This window comes from Pleurodeles waltl, chromosome 4_2 (genome assembly GCF_031143425.1).
Source record: "Pleurodeles waltl isolate 20211129_DDA chromosome 4_2, aPleWal1.hap1.20221129, whole genome shotgun sequence".
NCBI lineage: Eukaryota > Metazoa > Chordata > Amphibia > Caudata > Salamandridae > Pleurodeles > Pleurodeles waltl.
The window spans coordinates 957,061,673-957,078,995 of record NC_090443.1 but is presented as its reverse complement, the minus strand read 5'-3'; the positions used below and the strand labels follow the sequence as shown (position 1 = coordinate 957,078,995).

At 42.6% G+C, this 17,323-nt stretch overlaps 1 protein-coding gene across 6 annotated transcripts in view; it reads left to right on the top strand.

Moving 5' to 3' along the window:
* The window catches only part of MAST2 (microtubule associated serine/threonine kinase 2), a 1,054,635-nt gene that overhangs the window by 1,023,312 nt on the left and 14,000 nt on the right, over positions 1-17,323 (top strand). For all 6 annotated transcript variants that reach the window (XM_069232766.1, XM_069232767.1, XM_069232770.1 and 3 more), the window contains 3 exons: positions 2,428-2,550; positions 6,246-6,382; positions 7,877-8,064. In XM_069232766.1, the coding sequence (XP_069088867.1) occupies positions 2,428-2,550; positions 6,246-6,382; positions 7,877-8,064 (448 nt within the window). The remainder of the gene's footprint in view (positions 1-2,427; positions 2,551-6,245; positions 6,383-7,876; positions 8,065-17,323) is intronic.

Here is a 17,323-nt window from a genome sequence, read left to right as displayed (position 1 = left end):
CTGTGTAAATTGTACTATTGATTGGTTTATCCATGATTGACTATTTAATTTACCTGTAAGTCCCTAGTAGAGTGCACTACATGTGCCTGGGGCATGTAGATTAAATGCTACTAGTGGGCCTGCAGCACTGGTTGTGCCACCCACCTCAGTAGCCCCTTAACCTTGTCTCAGGCCCGCCATTGCAAGGCCTGTATGTGCAGTTTCACTGCCACTTCGACTTGGCATTTAAAAGTACTTGCCAAGACTAGAACTCCCCTTTTTTCTACACATAAGTCATCCCTAATGTGTGCCCTAGGTAACCCCTAGAGCAGGGTGCTGTGAAGGTAAAAGGCAGGACATGTACCTGTGTAGTTATATGTCCTGGTAGTGTAAAACTCCTAAATTCGTTTTTACACTACTGTGAGGCCTGCTCCCTTCATAGGCTAACATTGGGGCTGCCCTCATACACTGTTGAAGTGGCAGCTGCTGATCTGAAAGGAGCAGGAAGGTCATATTTAGTATGGCCAGAATGGTAATACAAAGTCCTGCTGACTGGTGAAGTCGGATTTAATATTACTATTCTAGAAATGCCACTTTTAGAAAGTGAGCATTTCTTTGCACTAAAATCTTGTTGTGCCCTTCAATCCACGTCTGGCTAGGTTTAGTTGACAGCTCCTTGTGCATTCACTCAGACACACCCCAAACACAGGGTACTCAGCCTCACTTGCATACATCTGCATTTTGAATGGGTCTTCCTGGGCTGGGAGGGTGGAGGGCCTGCCCTCACACAAAGGACTGCCACACCCCCTACTGGGACTCTGGCAGACAGGATTGAGCTGAAAGGGAACTTGGTGCATTTCTTAGAGACTCTTTGAAATCACCCCCACTTCAAAGGCACAACTTAGTATAAAACAGGGCCTCTGCCCTACCTCATCAGACACTTGCTGGAGAAGAAACCGGAACCAGAAACTACATCCTGCCAAGAAGAACTGCCTGGCTGCTCAAAGGACTCACCTGTCTGCTTTCTCCAAAGGACTGCTGTCTTGCTGTTGCCCTGCTGCCTTGCTGAACTCTTGTCTGGCTGTGAAAGTGCTCTCCAAGGGCTTGGATAGAGCTTGCCTCCTGTTCCTTGAAGTCTCAGGACCAAAAAGACTTCTGCCTTTCACGTGGACGCTCCGTGCGCCGAAAATTTCGACGCACAGCTTGTTTCGCGGCGAGAAAAACGCCGCACACCGACGCTGATCAACGCGACGCCCTCGGGACGATCGAGACTTCGACGCACAACCTCGCAAGGACAAAGCCGCCCGACTTCCAAGGAGAAATCGACGCGACGCCTACCGTGAGTGCGAAACTTTGACGCACGGCCTCGCAAGGACAACGCCGCCCGACTTCCAAGGAGAAATCGACGCGACGCCTGCCGTGAGACCAAAATTTCGACGCACGGCCTCGCAAGGACAACGCCGCCCGACTTCCAAGGAGAAATCGACGCGACGCCTACCGTGAGATCGAAACTTCGACGCGCAGCCCCGCAGAACGACGCGCAGCCGGAAAATAAGCAGGAGAATCCACGCACAGACCCGGGACATCTGGTAACCCCCGCGATCCACAAAAAGAGACTGTCTGCGCGCCGGAAAACGACGCCCGACTTCCCCGCGTGGAAAAGAACGACGCAAGTCTGTGTGTGCTGAGGAGAAATCGACGCACACACCCCTTTTTCCACGCATCTCTTCTCCTGTGGCCCTCTGAGGAGATTTCCCACCAGAAACCAGGTACTCTGTGCTTGAAAGACACTTTATTGCTTTTTAAAAGACTTAAAGACACTTAATATCACTTTTCAGTGATATCTTTACAAATTCGTATTGCAACTTTGATCGTTTTGACCTACAAGTACCCAGATAAATATTCTATATTTTTCTAAACACTGTGTGGTGTATTTTTGTGGTGTTATACTATGGTGTTGTATGATTTATTGCACAAATGCTTTACACATTGCCTTCTAAGTTAAGCCTGACTGCTCGTGCCAAGCTACCGGAGGGTGAGCACAGGCTGATTTTGGATTGTGTGTGACTTACCCTGACTAGAGTGAGGGTTCTTGCTTGGACAGAGGGCAACCTAACTGCCAACCAAAAACCCCATTTCTAACAGTATATATTTTTTTTTGTTAAGTTGCCTAATAATTATGCACAGTGATAGTCACCTGCACACACAGATATCCCCCTAACATAGCTAAAACTAAAAACAAACTAAAAACTACTTCCAAAAATATTCAGTTTTGATATTAATGAGTTTTTTGGGTTCATTGAGAACATGGTTGTTGTTCAATAATAAAATTAATCCTCAAAAATACAACTTGCCTAATAATTCTGCACTCCCTGTAGTTAAGCTGGGTGAAGATGCCCAAAAACATGCTTGGTTGACATTTTTCTTTGTGCTTCATGTTTCTGTCAGCATGTGGAAGAGGGAGGCCCCGCGCACGAGGCCGGTCTACGTGAGGGAGACTTGATCACCCATGTGAATGGAGAGCCTGTCAATGGCTTGGTGCACACTGAGGTGGTGGAACTCATTCTTAAGGTATGCCTAGACGTAACTAGCCCAGAACCCTTAATTCTATGCTGATGGTGCTTGCCTAAAGCTTTCTTTTTCATCTGTATGGGGCGAGGAGAGACACAGGTTGGCCCGCGTTGGGCTTGGCAAACCATACATCTGGGATCTGTAACTTTCTTGCACTATAACAGTCATGTCTGTGGCTCTTGTTTTTTTTTCCTGACCATAAAATACCTAATTTAACAGTCTGGCTTTTCTCTAATTCTTTTTTATTTTGATCAGCTTTGCAAATTCTCAGTATTTATATCGTGTCAGACATGCTCCCTCTGGTAAAGTCGATGTAGCACCTTTAATCAGATTGATGAAATTATGAATTGAATTTCTTGTTTTGCTGCGTAAGCTCAGCCGTCTCCTTTATATCATTTAAATAATTTTTTTTAACTAATCTGAAAATGTCTTATTGTTTTACTCATTTTGTCCTGATCAGCTTTTTATTCTTTGTTAGTCACTGAGAAATTCAGCAAGTGTAAGGATTCTGCAGTAGTAAAAATTCTATTAAGCTTATGGTATGTTGTGGTGCTTTTGGTTTTAAATTGTAAGGAAGATGAAATAGTAGGAAATGCAGTAATCTAATATGTACAGGAATTTGTAAAGCGTACTACTCACCTGTGAGGGTCTCAAGGCGCTGAGGAGGGGAGAGCGGGACAAGGGGGGAGATGCTGCTACTGCTCGAACAGCCAGGTCTTGAGAAGTCTCCTGAAGGTAAGGAGGTCAGTGGTCTGGCGCAGGTGGGTGGGAAGAGTGTTCCACATTTTGGCGGTGAGGTGCGAGAATGATCTACCGCCGGTTGTAGTTCTGCGGATGCGTGGGACGGTTTTGAGGGTGACTTAAATAATACAGAAACCTGGTAAAATATTCAACTTCTTGCCACTGCTTGCTTAGAGATAAGGAATAAATATAGAAGACGAAGCAGAAGGAAAAAAAGAGGATAAAGATCTCAAACACACAAAGCCACAGAAAAGGGGATATACCAGGTTTACACCTGGCCTAATAAAATGGGCCCTTTAACTCACTAAAACTGTCCAGAACTTTTTCCTATCCAGCTTGTCGTTTCTTGCATTCAAGTCATTTCCGAGTACATAAGGACCTCATACCTTAAAGGAAAAAGGAAACCACAAGCCTGGGTATTTACACACAGTTTAACTTTAAACTTATATATTTTACGACTGTTTCTTAGCATTACTTTAAACCCTTCTAACCCATATTTGTAATTTAGGCCCTCATTATGATACTGGCAGTAAAAACTGCCTACCACAGCGGTGACGGCCTCCAGAAGACCTTCGCCGCGGCTACCAGCCGTCCGCCTTAATATGACCACAGCCGGATTTTCCCCAGAAGGATGGCGGAAATCCGGCTGTGGCCATGCCGGCGGATAGCGGTAAGGTGACGCCAGTAGACAGCCGCTAGCCATATTATGTCAAATAATACAGCCTGGTGGTGTTCTGCTGGCGGACGCTGCTGGTGGCAGCAGTGCCCTGTCCCGTCTCCTGCCAGAGGACCCCCCTGAACACAGGTAAGTGGGAGCTCCGGCAGGGGAGGGGGGCGGGGGATGTTGTGTGTGTGTGTTTGTGCGTGCGTGTATACGGGTGTGTATTTCTTGTTGAACGCGTGTGTGCAGGTATGGAGGTGTGAGTGCATGTATGTTGTGTTCTGTGTATGTATGAGTGTGTGCGGATGTGTGTGTGAATGGATTTATGCATGTGTGGATGGGTGTGTGTGTGTGTGTGTGTGTGTGTAGACCTCTATCAGTGACAGGGAAGGTATTTCCACTGTCACTGATAGTGCCTACCGCCATGGCGGTAGGCAGAGTCATAATCCCGCAGGCGGGACAGTGACAGCTGCAGGGCTGGAGATTGATATCTCCAGCCCGGTGGCTGTTACCGCTGTGGCGGTTGGTGTGGCCAAACCGCCAATGTCATAATATAGCCTTAGAACCCGCCGTAGCGGGCTCTACCGACTATTAAAGGCCCGCTCCCCGCATTTAACAAGGGAGAAGGACTTTAATAGCCGGTAGAGCACGCTACGGCGGGTTCTAAGGCTATTAGAACATTATGCCACACAGGGCAGAATGTTCTATTAAAAAAAAAAAATTCACGGAGCCCGAGGGGATTAAAATCCCCTCGGGCTCCGTGAGGCTTTGTTCACAGCTGAACAAAGCGAACATTGGAATGTTGGCGCTGCGGGCTTTTACCGGCCTGTAAAAGCCCGCAGCACTCCATTGTTTTCAATGGAGCCCCCAGCATTCCAATGTTCTAATATGGTGGAAAGTACAGCCAGCCTGTTGGCAGTACTTTCCGCCATATTACCGCCAACCGCGAGGGTCGTAATAAGGGCCTCAGTCTGTAAGTAGTGCAAAGTAAATTTTACACATAAAACAAAATCATGTTATGTATATCACTAGGCTTCAGAGTTGTTTTGTGGATGATATTTGCAACATTTTGGTGGTTGTTTCCCTTTCAAATGTAGCTTTCTACAGTGTTGCCAGTTTAAACAGTCGAGGGGGTCGTTTGGTACAGTATTCCATTTTATAGCTGTCTGCTTCTAATTCATTCTTCCTTAACAGGTTTTTCCCTCCACTGTACAGTCAAGGATGAATGTGAACATTTTTGGATGTATCTAATGCTGGTCTCTTAGTATCTGCCAGAAGGGGATCATTGTGCACTGGAATTGAGTGCTATAAGTGCTGTATTCTGTACTGAAGAGCAAACAAAGTATCCGAGGATATTGGCACCATATAATTCTTAATGTTTCTGTAGTACTTCCCATAGGTTACTTGCAGTGGTTTACATGGGGTTTTATCCTGCTCAGGCTCTAGTGTCTGTTTCTGGATGTAGTAGTTTCCACTTTCTTGTTAATGGTTCACTTGGATCTGGGTATAACAGAAGTCATCCTTACACTTCTTTTTTTTTTAAATAATTTATTTATAACATACATCTTTAAAGACACAATTACACAACGTCTCAGGACCCAATTGATGATGTTTGCCGAGATCGTGCAGCGTCTCCATCTACTCACAGCATGCACTTCTTTAAGCATCGTCCCTGAAAGACTCAAATCCCAGAAATGAAGAGAACGTGGCTTTTGTCAGGGAGCTGCGAGTACGCTTTACACCCCCTTGGTTTGGCTTAAATAATATTAATGAGAATAAGTCCCTCCTCTTCTCCCTGAAGCTAATACCTGATTGGACTTGGTTGTGTGAAGGAAATACCATGCAGCTGTGTTCCCTCTCATCTGGTCTGAAAACTGGAAGTGACCTGCCTGGCTCCTCCGCCTTGAAACAGTCAGCCTTGCGGAACAGGACTTGCACCACCGTTCACACTGTATCGGGTCCCATGACACCCTTCCTATCGCATGGGAAGTGTATTTCTTTGGGCCTCTAGATTATTGTAGACCTAGTCAGTTTAGGTCATACTTAGTCTGTATGGTTGGGAATCGAGGTCCTTTAAGTACAGGTCTGCAAAGCTGTAAACACAACCCTGCTGTAATAATCAATACATTTTTTAAAAGATGGCTTCACACAAAATCCAGTATCCCTTCTAACTTTGCAGTCATTTAACTCTGAAGTTACCATAAAACAGTGGCACTTGCTGTACCTCACATTGTAAATCTGCTGTTATCCAGTGTCTTAAAGAATGAACCACATTTTTTTCTGTATTTGACAGAGTGGAAATAAGGTTTCCATCTCCACCACTCCCTTCGAGAACACCTCCATCAAAGTTGGGCCAGCTCGCAAATCAGGGCACAAGTCAAAGATGGCTCGCCGTAACAAGAAGACCAAAACCAAAGATGCACCTGAAAGGTGAGTTCTTGATCTTCTTTGAGCCCCAAACACTAACAGTTTTTACTCTGTTCATTGGGCTTGAAGGAATTTCTGTAAGATGAGATCATACCTTACATCTAGAGATATGCAAGCATCAGCAACGAGTTCATATCTTAGTTAGCATTCCTCATCAAAGATTGGAGACCAGCTGAAATGTGCAGACGAGAATTCTGTTGAAAATTACCTAATAAGTATGGCAGATTAACTCTCTGACCATCACCCTATACCTACATCAATCTATCTTCTTTCTGGCTCATCCCAAACCCATTTTACTACCATGATCTCCAAAATAGCCCTACCTAGACTCTTCCCTCCTCTACCCCTCCCGACTCAGTCCAAACCTCTGTTTACTACGATGATCTCCCAAGCAACCCTACTAAATTCTCCCCAGCAACCCTCATGTATCTCTCCTTTTGACTCATCCCAAGCCTCATTTTACTACTATGATCTCCCTTATCTTTTTCTGCTGACTTTTCCCTCCTCCACCTCTCCTTTACTTATCCCATACGTGATCTTACTACCATGATCTCCCACTTCTGGATTTTTCCCTCTTATATCCCTCCATTATTCTATTCAATCCAACTAACAGACTCGATTGTCCCCCACTCAAATTAACTCATACCTCTCTATTCTAATGCTAATACTATACTTATATTGCCCTATACTAATCCCCCTCTAATCCCTTTGGAGTAGCATGCTACTCGTGTTTTGAAGCCTCATCAGGGATAGTAAGCGCTATATAAATACAATTACAAGTTAACATTTTGAGCCAGAACCAGAATCTAAAGAATTAATTTTACTTGTAAAGAAGACTTTTTCTCTTTAATTGCACTGTTCCACAAGGGAAATAGTTTTTTTGTCAAGTTTTGGTGCCGCAGCACTATCACCTTGAGTTCCCTGCCTTTTCGGGGAATTCTATTGATATCAATAGACATGCATTGGAACTCAGATGTGGTTTTGACTTAAGGGAGATATTTTTCCAAATCCTATGCACGGTAGTCTGTATCTGAATATATTTTAAGACAGATGTAATGTTGTAATATGTGACATAGTTAATAAAATTGTTTCGAAAGGTGTTTATATGAAATCCGGGAATAGAAATAACAGTTGATATGTCTGTGAAAGTATTGCAGTCCATGCTGTGCTGTGCATATTCTGGATTTTCAAGATAGTATGCAAATATTTTATTTATTTGTATTTTCATTTGCAGTATAGATATGTATAAAGGACCATTCTGACTCTACTGTTTGAAACTCAATCCTTTTATTTTTGGGTTAACACTAATTTACTTCTCTGTATGAATTCCTGTTAACCATCTCCTTGACGCACAACCGCTAAGCAGGCTGAGTAACCCACCTTGGATCAGTGGCAACTAAGAGATACGAAGTAGTTATTCACAATTGGTTGTGCCATGCCAGTGCAATGTTACAGTGAATGTTAAATATTCAGTATTTCTTTTCTTGTATTTCACAGTAAGAAAAAGACCTCTCTGTTCAGGAAGATCACCAAGCAGGCCTCGTTGCTTCACACCAGCCGCAGCCTCACCTCGCTGAACCGCTCCCTGTCTTCGGGAGAAAGCGTGCCTGGATCACCCACTCACAACCTCTCCCCTCGCTCACCCACTCAGAGCTACAGGTCCACACCTGAGTGTGCACACTCGGGTAATAAGGAAATAACATGTTAAAATATGCTGGGAGTTGTTCATTACTGTATGTAATGTATTTTGTTTTCTTTTTCATTTTGCCCTGTCACTGTTTAAAATGGTGATCCACTTTTATCTCTGAATGAGCCATCTTGAGCTAAGAGAGAATTTAGCTGGTTACCACAGGCGTTGCAAGATCCAAGAGAGCACAGGAGTTGAGCGCTTTGGTGGAAAATCTTATATTTTACTAGAAAAATTATGATTCTTGTCCATAAGGCCCCATTAATGTCTGTGGGTCGATTGAGAGTGTGCTGTTACATACATTATTAGTGTGACAACAAAAGGTCCCCATCATTGGTATGTGCAAAAATTCACATTGTCAAATTATTCCTATCATCAAGCTGGAAGTACCTGGTAACATCATAAGTAGCAAATGGTAGTAACATGTCTGCATAGCAGTATGTTGCTCATATACATGTTTTACTTGTATTGCGCAAACCTAACCAAACAGCAGCTGAGCCATGTACAGTAAAGGGCAAGGATACAGCCGATAATGTATTAGAGGGAATGTTGCTTTTTAAGAGTGAAGGAGGACTGTTGCTTCGATGTGATGCCAGGAGAGCATGGTCTATGATTTGTAATGTAGGTATCTCTTACTTAAGCACGATATACAGCCAGATTGGTAGTCGTACAGGAGATGGTTGGCACTCCTCTTTGAGTTGTACATACACTGTTTTTTAATGAATTTGCAGATGAAGGATTGGTGAGTGATGTTCTGTGAGCTAGCGAAGTCATCAGTTTCTAATGTGAGTTCCTTTAGGAATAGGAGGATCTGGCCTTTTGTGAGTTCTTGGATAGATACCTTTTGAAAGGGAGGCCTTGTTAATGGTGGTTAAGAGTGAGATATCTGGGGAGAACTTTGATGTTACAAGAAGATAGAACATCATCTTTTCTAGACGTAGCTTTGAGAGAGTTGAAAGTTTCAGAAATATTTGTAAGGCATAGGAGTTTGAAGGATGACCACGTTGACATACAGCACTGAGGAGTGGCTGTTAGTGAGGAATGTTGTCAATGTGCAGTCGAATTGTGTTTGTTTCAACTAAAGAAGAGGCTGATGGCATTGCAAGTATGCGTAAGGGGCTGGAGAGTCCAGCAAGGGGTTCTTGCATTTCTTTATTGTCTAAAATAACATTCTTCTTTTGGCAGCTAGACTCCGCTTAATTCATCGTTATTTATGCAGTAGCACACGGACCTCGTAAGTTGCCCAAACATGTTCCAATCAGGTGAATGTGCTCTGAATCTGACAGATGCCAAAACTGAGTAATTGATAATTACAGAACCTTTTCTTTTCCAGCACAGGATCTTTCATATATTTGCATGCTAATAGTAATAGAAGCAGTAGCTGGAAGATGGGAAAGGCTTCCCTTACCTAGGCGGACCTCAAGAACAGTCTGACCAACTTTGGATTGTCTTTATTTATCATCTGTTCAATCAGTAGAGCTTGGTAAAGTTGGAACAGCTTTTCCAATTAGATGTCCTTCAGATATCGTGCAACAGAATACCTGTATATTGGGCAGTTTTTGTAGACCCGTTCCTTATTCATAAGGCGCAGCTTGCCGTGATGAGTGAACAAATGTCTTTTGGATGAGAAAGTTATACAAGCTGATATCCATCTGGCTATTATGTCCTCTTTTGTAACAGGCTGTCATTTATTAGATAGGCCAGAGTCAACAAGTACCTTCTCTAAAGAATGAACGTCCTCGGTTCTATGGATGTAGAATTTGAGATTACACTGAACAACAAGTGAATCGAGAGTTCTCTCACCTGAAGTGGATGGATAAGGAAAAACAGACGGGTTTATTGAGTGAAAGTTTGTGGAGAGCTTAAGAAAGATACATAAACGTCTTTGAAAACAAAGAAAATTTGCTTTTGTGGTAGAGGTGTGGGGCCAACATCAACTTAGTTTTTCAAAAAAAAGATTTTTAGTTCAGAATGTGGACGGCCTGTAACACAGTTACTATTAGTTTCCATAAAATGCCCCAAAGAGACCCTTCATGAATTCCTTAATAGAATATTGTGGAAACAGCAACGTTTAGTTGTAAGTCGATTGAAACCTTGATATTGTTTCATGGTCATTTCTCCATTAATTGTATTTGACACCTGACATACCAAACAAAAGCAGGTATGGTAAGTGCTATTGAGGTTGCATGGATAGCACATTCAATCCTTGATGAGAACACGAAATGCAAAAACATTTCCATTCCCACAGAAAAGATGTAGCAGCCTGAAGGGCCCTGGCACTTGCTAGGGTCTTAAAACATTCAAGAGGAATGTCAAGGTATTCAATAAAGAAGCGCTCATGGGTCATGCTATGCAATCAAAATCGAGGAGTGTGATCCAGCACTTGGTTCTAGTCCCTAGTGAGCAAGGTAGGATGGACCTTGAACCTGATTGGTGGTCATCGGGCAGCTGAATCGGGTAGTTAAACCAGAACTCCCTCTGCCACTCTCTGGGTGATTAAGATTAGGATGATTGCCCTCTCCTTTCATTTTGCTAATTGCCTTGAGGCCTAGAAGAAAGTGTAGAAAAACGTATACAAACATTCCACACCAGAACATAGAAAAGGGTTCTTCCTCTTGTCTCTACTTACCCATTTCTGGGTGCAAAACATTTTGATTTTTAGTGATGATGTTAATTGCTTATTGTGGTAGAATTCAGACATGTGCCTCTTTGTTAGTTTGGATAGTAGATTGATAAGTTCTCCTCAAAACTTTGGAAATCTGTGTTCTAGGTAAGGTAGCAATATTGCTGGAAGTTCCAGAAAATGTGTGACATTGGTAGCCAAGATGCACTGGGTTGAGGCCTTCTGACGGACAGACCCGTAAAGGTTGTTGATGTTTTGCAATTAGATTAGCGCTGAGTTTATTGATGGACTTCACTGTATCTTACCACGTTCTGTCTACTTGGTTTCACTACTTTCCCAGCTCTTGGTTTGTTGGGCTTCAGTGAAGGCACCATAGTGATCAGACGGACACAGGATTCAGAAGCATCTACACAAATGGATGGTGCATTTTTTGTGGAAATTGGTGGCTGGTTACTCTAGCTTGATTGCTTTTCTGCCGGAGGGAAAAGCTTTGGCCTCAAGAGTCCACTTTGTCTGTCAGGAATAGTTCCAGCCTCTTGAGGTATCTTAGAAGATGTTTTTGATTCAGAAAAAAGTCCAGGTATTAAAAGATTTGGAGAGGGCAGCGGCTATTGGGGCTCAGGCCTGCAGAGTGGAATCTGCTTATAGCAATGAGTCATTCCGGTATTGAAATACTTAATGCTTCTTTCTCCTGCCGAATGCGGTCATCAGGGTAGACTCTGATGTGTCCTTGGACCTCACCTATGCGCTGCTTCTATGAATAAAGGATGGCATTTGTAGGTTGCTTTTCTTTTGGCTGCTTTTCTGATTCAAACTTATGTTGGCAAACAGGAGCAGCTGAGAATGGTATTGTAAGTATTAGTAACCCCTTTGATAGGGAGCATGGGATCCAAGCCTTGACTGACCTAGGAAATGAAAAAGTGCTAGCCATGAAAGTCACCCAAAGCCCATTACCGTGTCTGTCTTAATCCCCTCATCCACGTTCCCAAATAAATTATGTACTTCAAAGTACATATCATGAACACATCTTGACCTCCAGATGGAATCCAGTGCTACGGTAGCATCATTGGCCGCAGGCCATGAAAGCTGCCAGAGGCTTCTGTTGATGCATTAACCGCAGCAGCTGATGCAAACCTACTCTCTCCCAGAGTTGCGTCTGCATTTGTAGTCTTGTCTTGCGGGATCAGATGCAGAAAATGCAAGATGTCTTGCCACATTGCCACTACTGTTCACTTCATTACATTTTGGAATGTTTTTCCCCGTTCATTAATTGGCGACATTTTCATTTTCCCATTTCCTTTGAGATATTAATTTTCCTTAATTTTTTTCAGTAAATGAAAATGTCATATTTTTACTGGAACGTGTGCAGGTTGTAAGTTCTTTTGTTTCATTGCTTATGGGTTCATTTGGTGGCTTGTTAAAGGGAACACCTCACATGTTTTATGACGGCTGCCTTGCTGCTAATGTAAGCTAAAGTTATCATGTGTAAGTATAAATGACCAATGGCTTTCTTGATTGTAAATCATTGTGACCTACATACTTGATGTATGAATAAAATTACACTATATTAAAAAAAAAACTATGGCAATACTCAGGCTAGTCAGAATTCTGTCTCTGCAACATATCAGACTTCTATGTTAATCATGTAATCACACTGCCAGTATTCTTCCCAAAGCCTAGAAAAACAGAAAAAAGTACTCTCCAAACGTATACCAGTGTTACATGACTATTTTAGGTTAGCAAGTAAATGATCAAGCAAAAGACCCAAAGCTCTCTCAGAGGTTTAATTATCGTGGCAAATTCAATTGTCCAGTTGTGGTTGGAATGTAGAAATTCAGCTTTTTGGGGCCTCCCCCTATAATGCTGTAATTACCTACAAAACATTCAAAATACTGTAGTCAGCATTTCAAATTGAAAAATTTACACTTTCTCTGTATACTTGCGAAAAGTATCCTGTCTCCCAGTAAGATACTGCGTCGCTTTCAAATCTGTGTGGTTCATGTTCAAAATAGTCCCACAACTCCTCAAAATTCAAAATCCATTACCCTTCCAGACACCTTCAGTCCTCTAACAAGCCCACCTTTGAAATTCTGTGTTACAAATACCCAAAACGGGGCTCTAGTTCCTTTAAAATAGTAGGAGCCAAGCCGTGGAATAGCATCCCCCCAGAAATCAGATCTCTGCATCACCTATTAAAGTTCAGGAAGGCCTTCAGAAAGTAAAGCTATTTAGCACTAGGAGACTCCTTAGTGAGTGGTTGTCACACTTTGCAAGAATTCATAAGTATATAAATTGCCCACTTTTACAACCCCTTCATTACAGTCATCAGGTGCCCATTTAAAAAATGTATGAAACACTTCTATAATGACTTGAATTCAAGACCGGACACACAGGTGTAAGACTGCTTCAAGCTTAAATCCACCTCCTTGAAGAATAATTGCTAACTGCTCTGTTAAGACTGCGATAGAGACAGATGTGTACATAATTTTCTCAAAGTACCGCAGTGCTCGCGCGGCACACTTTCGGCAGCAGGTTATGCACACCACAATATTGAAATCTACTTTCGAAAAACTACCCTGAGATAAAAAGCAAAAAGAAGAGCATGAGCAAATCATCACCTGTTGGAAAGAGCTCTGTTGAGGGCAAAACTCCCAGCCGACTGAAAACGTTCATCACAGCAAAAGAAGACCTGCTACATACTGGTGGAAAGAGTATGGACAAAGGAAGATACCTTTGTCTTTGCAACAACCGGGGCTTTACTTAAAAAGCATATGGAATCTACAAAAAGGGGTTTCGTATCAAATATTGAAACACTGTTCAGCATCCGATGAAAGGTATTGTGGAAGGAGACAGCAGTCCCCAACCATATCTAGTTATCCTGGAAAGAGAGGAGCAAGGGCAGTCTTTACTGATGGCAATATCACAGATGTGAAGGCGAAAAACAAGTAATGGGGGCCTTGGAGTCCCAGTATGCCTAAAGTTAAAACGTCAGTGGTATGAGAAGGTGAGAAATATAAAGCTCAAGGAGAGATACTTGAGAGGCTGAAGCCAATGGAAGATGATCAGTTGGTGTGTTATCTGTTGAATCTAGCCCAAATGTGGCAACTCTCCTTCGTATGGCACATACACTAACCTCAAACAAGCAGAAATACTTCAGTTGCTAAGTAAATGAAAAGTAACACATAATTCTACTAAGAGTAAAAGAGCAGCCACCTATGTCGAACCATTTATTAATCCAAACATAAACTTTCAAAGAGAACAGCTCCACTGTGAATGTTCTGAAGCATTAAAGACAAAGTGGTGCCTTCTCGACCATGAATGCTACTCACCAGGGATGACAATGTGTTGGGAAAACAGGTGCCAAATGAGGCACATTCAGTAGACCATAAATGCATTTAGTGGTTGGAGATGCAAGCACACTGGGTTTATTGCCCCATATACTTTCCTCACAAATAATCCTCCATCCACTGCTCCTGCCAGCCTAACACATGCTTATTTATGCATGTTTCACTCTCAAGTATGCTTACGTCCCTACTATTTAATCTTATTCTGCTTATTTTATTTTGACTTTCATATACATATTTTACAAACTCTATACCTTTGGAAGACTCTATTTTTGTGGAGATGCTTGGAGAGGCCACTAAAGCGAAGTCTGCTCCCATCTCAAATGCTGTCATAGCATTCATCCCCTCACTAAGGAGAAGGTTGCCAAGCTCATCGAATATAGAAAATCTGCTGCCCCCTCTGACCCTTGACCCCCGCACACTTTTTTCAGAGTCTCAGACCACGGTATCAGTGCACCTCATGGCACTTTTGAACAAACTTCTGATTTCGGGGCATTTTCCAATAGCGTGGAAAAAGCCTTCGATACTCCAGTTGCTTAAAAAGCCTACCCTAGACTGCCACAACGTGAAGAACTACTGGTCCATCCCTTGCCTTCCTCTGACAGCTAGAATATTAGAGATGGCAATGAATCAGGGTATTATGACCTTCCTTGATGAAAGTCATATTTTACACCTGGGTTCAGACCCAATCACTGCACAGTCAGCCCTTGTGGCAGCAACAGAGGAAATTAGAGCTATTGTTGACAGCGGTGGGAAGGTGGCTTTGATTTTACTTGACCTTTCGGCCGCATTTGGTACGGTTAACCATAATTGCTCATCAACAGGCTCGAAAGCATGGGCTTGGCGTGCTGTCTGCTAAGTTCCATTCTGTTGGATAGAGAGCAAATAGTGGCACTTGGAGAATGTACCTCAGAACCTTTCTCTTTCCATGTGGGGCTCTTCAAGGATCATCGTTAAGTTTCACTCTTTATGTCACCCCTTTGGTCAACTTGATCCGCACCTGTGGGTTCTCGGTTATTTCGTATGCCGATAATGATCAGATAATAGCGTCTGTTTCATCAAACGTCGGAAAGGTGGCCAAACAATGCAACAACTGTGTGATTAATATCGCCAGTTGGATGAAGAATAATTATCTTAAATTAAATTCCGATAAGACTGAGGTACTCCTATTCGGTAACAACACTTCCTCTTGGAATACAGCTTGGTGGTCTCCCAATCTTGGTGCTCTTCCTCTACCAGTGCAAGAAGCCAAAAATGTAGGAGTCCTTTTCGACGGAAAGCTGTGCTTTGCTGACCATATTTATCAGGTTACTTCCTCCTGCTTTTTCATAATAAGAATTTTGAAAACACTCTTTCCTTTTATCCCCACAGAGCTTCAGAAAATAGTTCATTGTTGCACTAGTCATTTAAAGGTCAGACTATTGTAATGCTGATATTCGCATTGTCACTCTGTTTCTGCAAATGTGGAGTAACATTTTTTCTGAACTTTGAATACTGACATCAGTGTCTTCAATAAAGCAACTGAAGAGCATCAAATTCGTCCTAATGAACTGTCTAATCATTGTTGATTTGGTCTATGTTAGAAGCCAGTTGGCCTTTAGTTTGTGCACTTTGGGTCTGGTCTACCATTGGTGGCCAGCTTTTTGCCAGTATTTCATGCCAGAATTGGGAAGAGCTCGTAACATTTTTGCACACTTAAAATTTGTGATGTCACAACAATCGTTGATTGTATGATTACTATATGTTCACATTTTGAGTACATTCTAACACATAATACTTCACCACCCTCGCTACCTAATGATCCATGGCTGCCCACCAGTACCTTTCTCTCACTCTAGCCTTAATTGGGTTCCTTCCCAGATGTCCCTAATGTGCTATGTTGATCAACTTAGACCTGAGTCCACAAGGTGGAATAACTCTTTCACCTTTTAACAGTCCCCCTCCACAAATAGTCAGTTAATCTCTCACACTCCAAAATGATTTGAACTCAGGTTCAAGAGTTTTACAATCTGGCCACCGTGTGCCACACACTCTTTGATTAATGGCAGCAAAGCATCTTCCTCCTCACTTTTCTTCCACTCCCCTTTGGTAATGACTGACTCCTTAACTAAGTTCACTTGATTATCAATCACTTCTGTCTCTTCACCACCCTTGACAGATAGGTGAGAAAGACAATTGGCTGTCTTATTCACAAGCCGGGGTAATTACTGCAGCTGCGACTCCTCACTTTACCTCTTCAATCTAGGAGCCGGACATTCACTACCCTTGCATTAAAAGATTTTCACCAAGGGACGATGATCTGTCCGAACAAAGAAGGAAATGCCCCACAATTAGAATTTAAAATGGCATACCGCACAGACAATGGCTAAAGCTTCTCTCTCAAAACACAAATAATGTCCCTCAGCTCTGTAGAGTAGACAGGAAGCAAATGCTAAAACTCTTTCTTCCCCATCCACCACCTGGAACAAAACAGCACTCGGACCCTTAAGGGTGACATCTATTGTCAACATTGTTTTTCTCATCAGATCGAGATGTCCCACTGTAGGCATTTTGCTAATTTCTTTGTTGATTACTTGGAAAGTGATCTCACAGACCAAACAAAAAAAGAGCATTTTTTAAAAAGCACTTTAATTGGCTCAACAATGCTGGCAAACCAGTTTGTGAACATGGCATAATACTCAACTAGACCAAAGAAGGACCTGACTTAATCTTTATCCACTGGTGTTGAAGCTTCCAATATACTGCTAGCTAACTCAAATTTTGGTTGAACTCCTTCACCCAATATCACTTTACCTAAGTATGCCACTGAAGCCACTCCAAACTCACAACTCTCTTTTTTCAGTTAAACGTCTCTCAGCTAACCTCCTCAAAACCCGTCTCAACACTTCGTCATGCTCAGTTATATTTTTCCCATAGACCAGGATATCACCCTGAAAGAAACACATTAGCATCATTTTTCAAAACAATTTTTATTACCTTTGGAAACAGGCAGCCCCAAAGGTTAAACCAAACGGCATCCTTAGACATTTATAGGCTTCCAAATGCGTCACAAAGGCTGTCAAATTTCTTGGATCTTCATTCATCAACACTTGATGATATGCGGAAGAGAGGTCCAACACACTGAACACATTGGCACCGTTGAGTACTGTGAGTGTTTCAGAAATATTGGACATTGGCTGGTGATATACAATTATCCGTTTGTTAAGATCACGAAGGTCCATGCACATCCTGATGGGCTTATCCCCATGCTTGGGTGCAAGAACCACTGGCCCCAGCAATTCCGATGATTC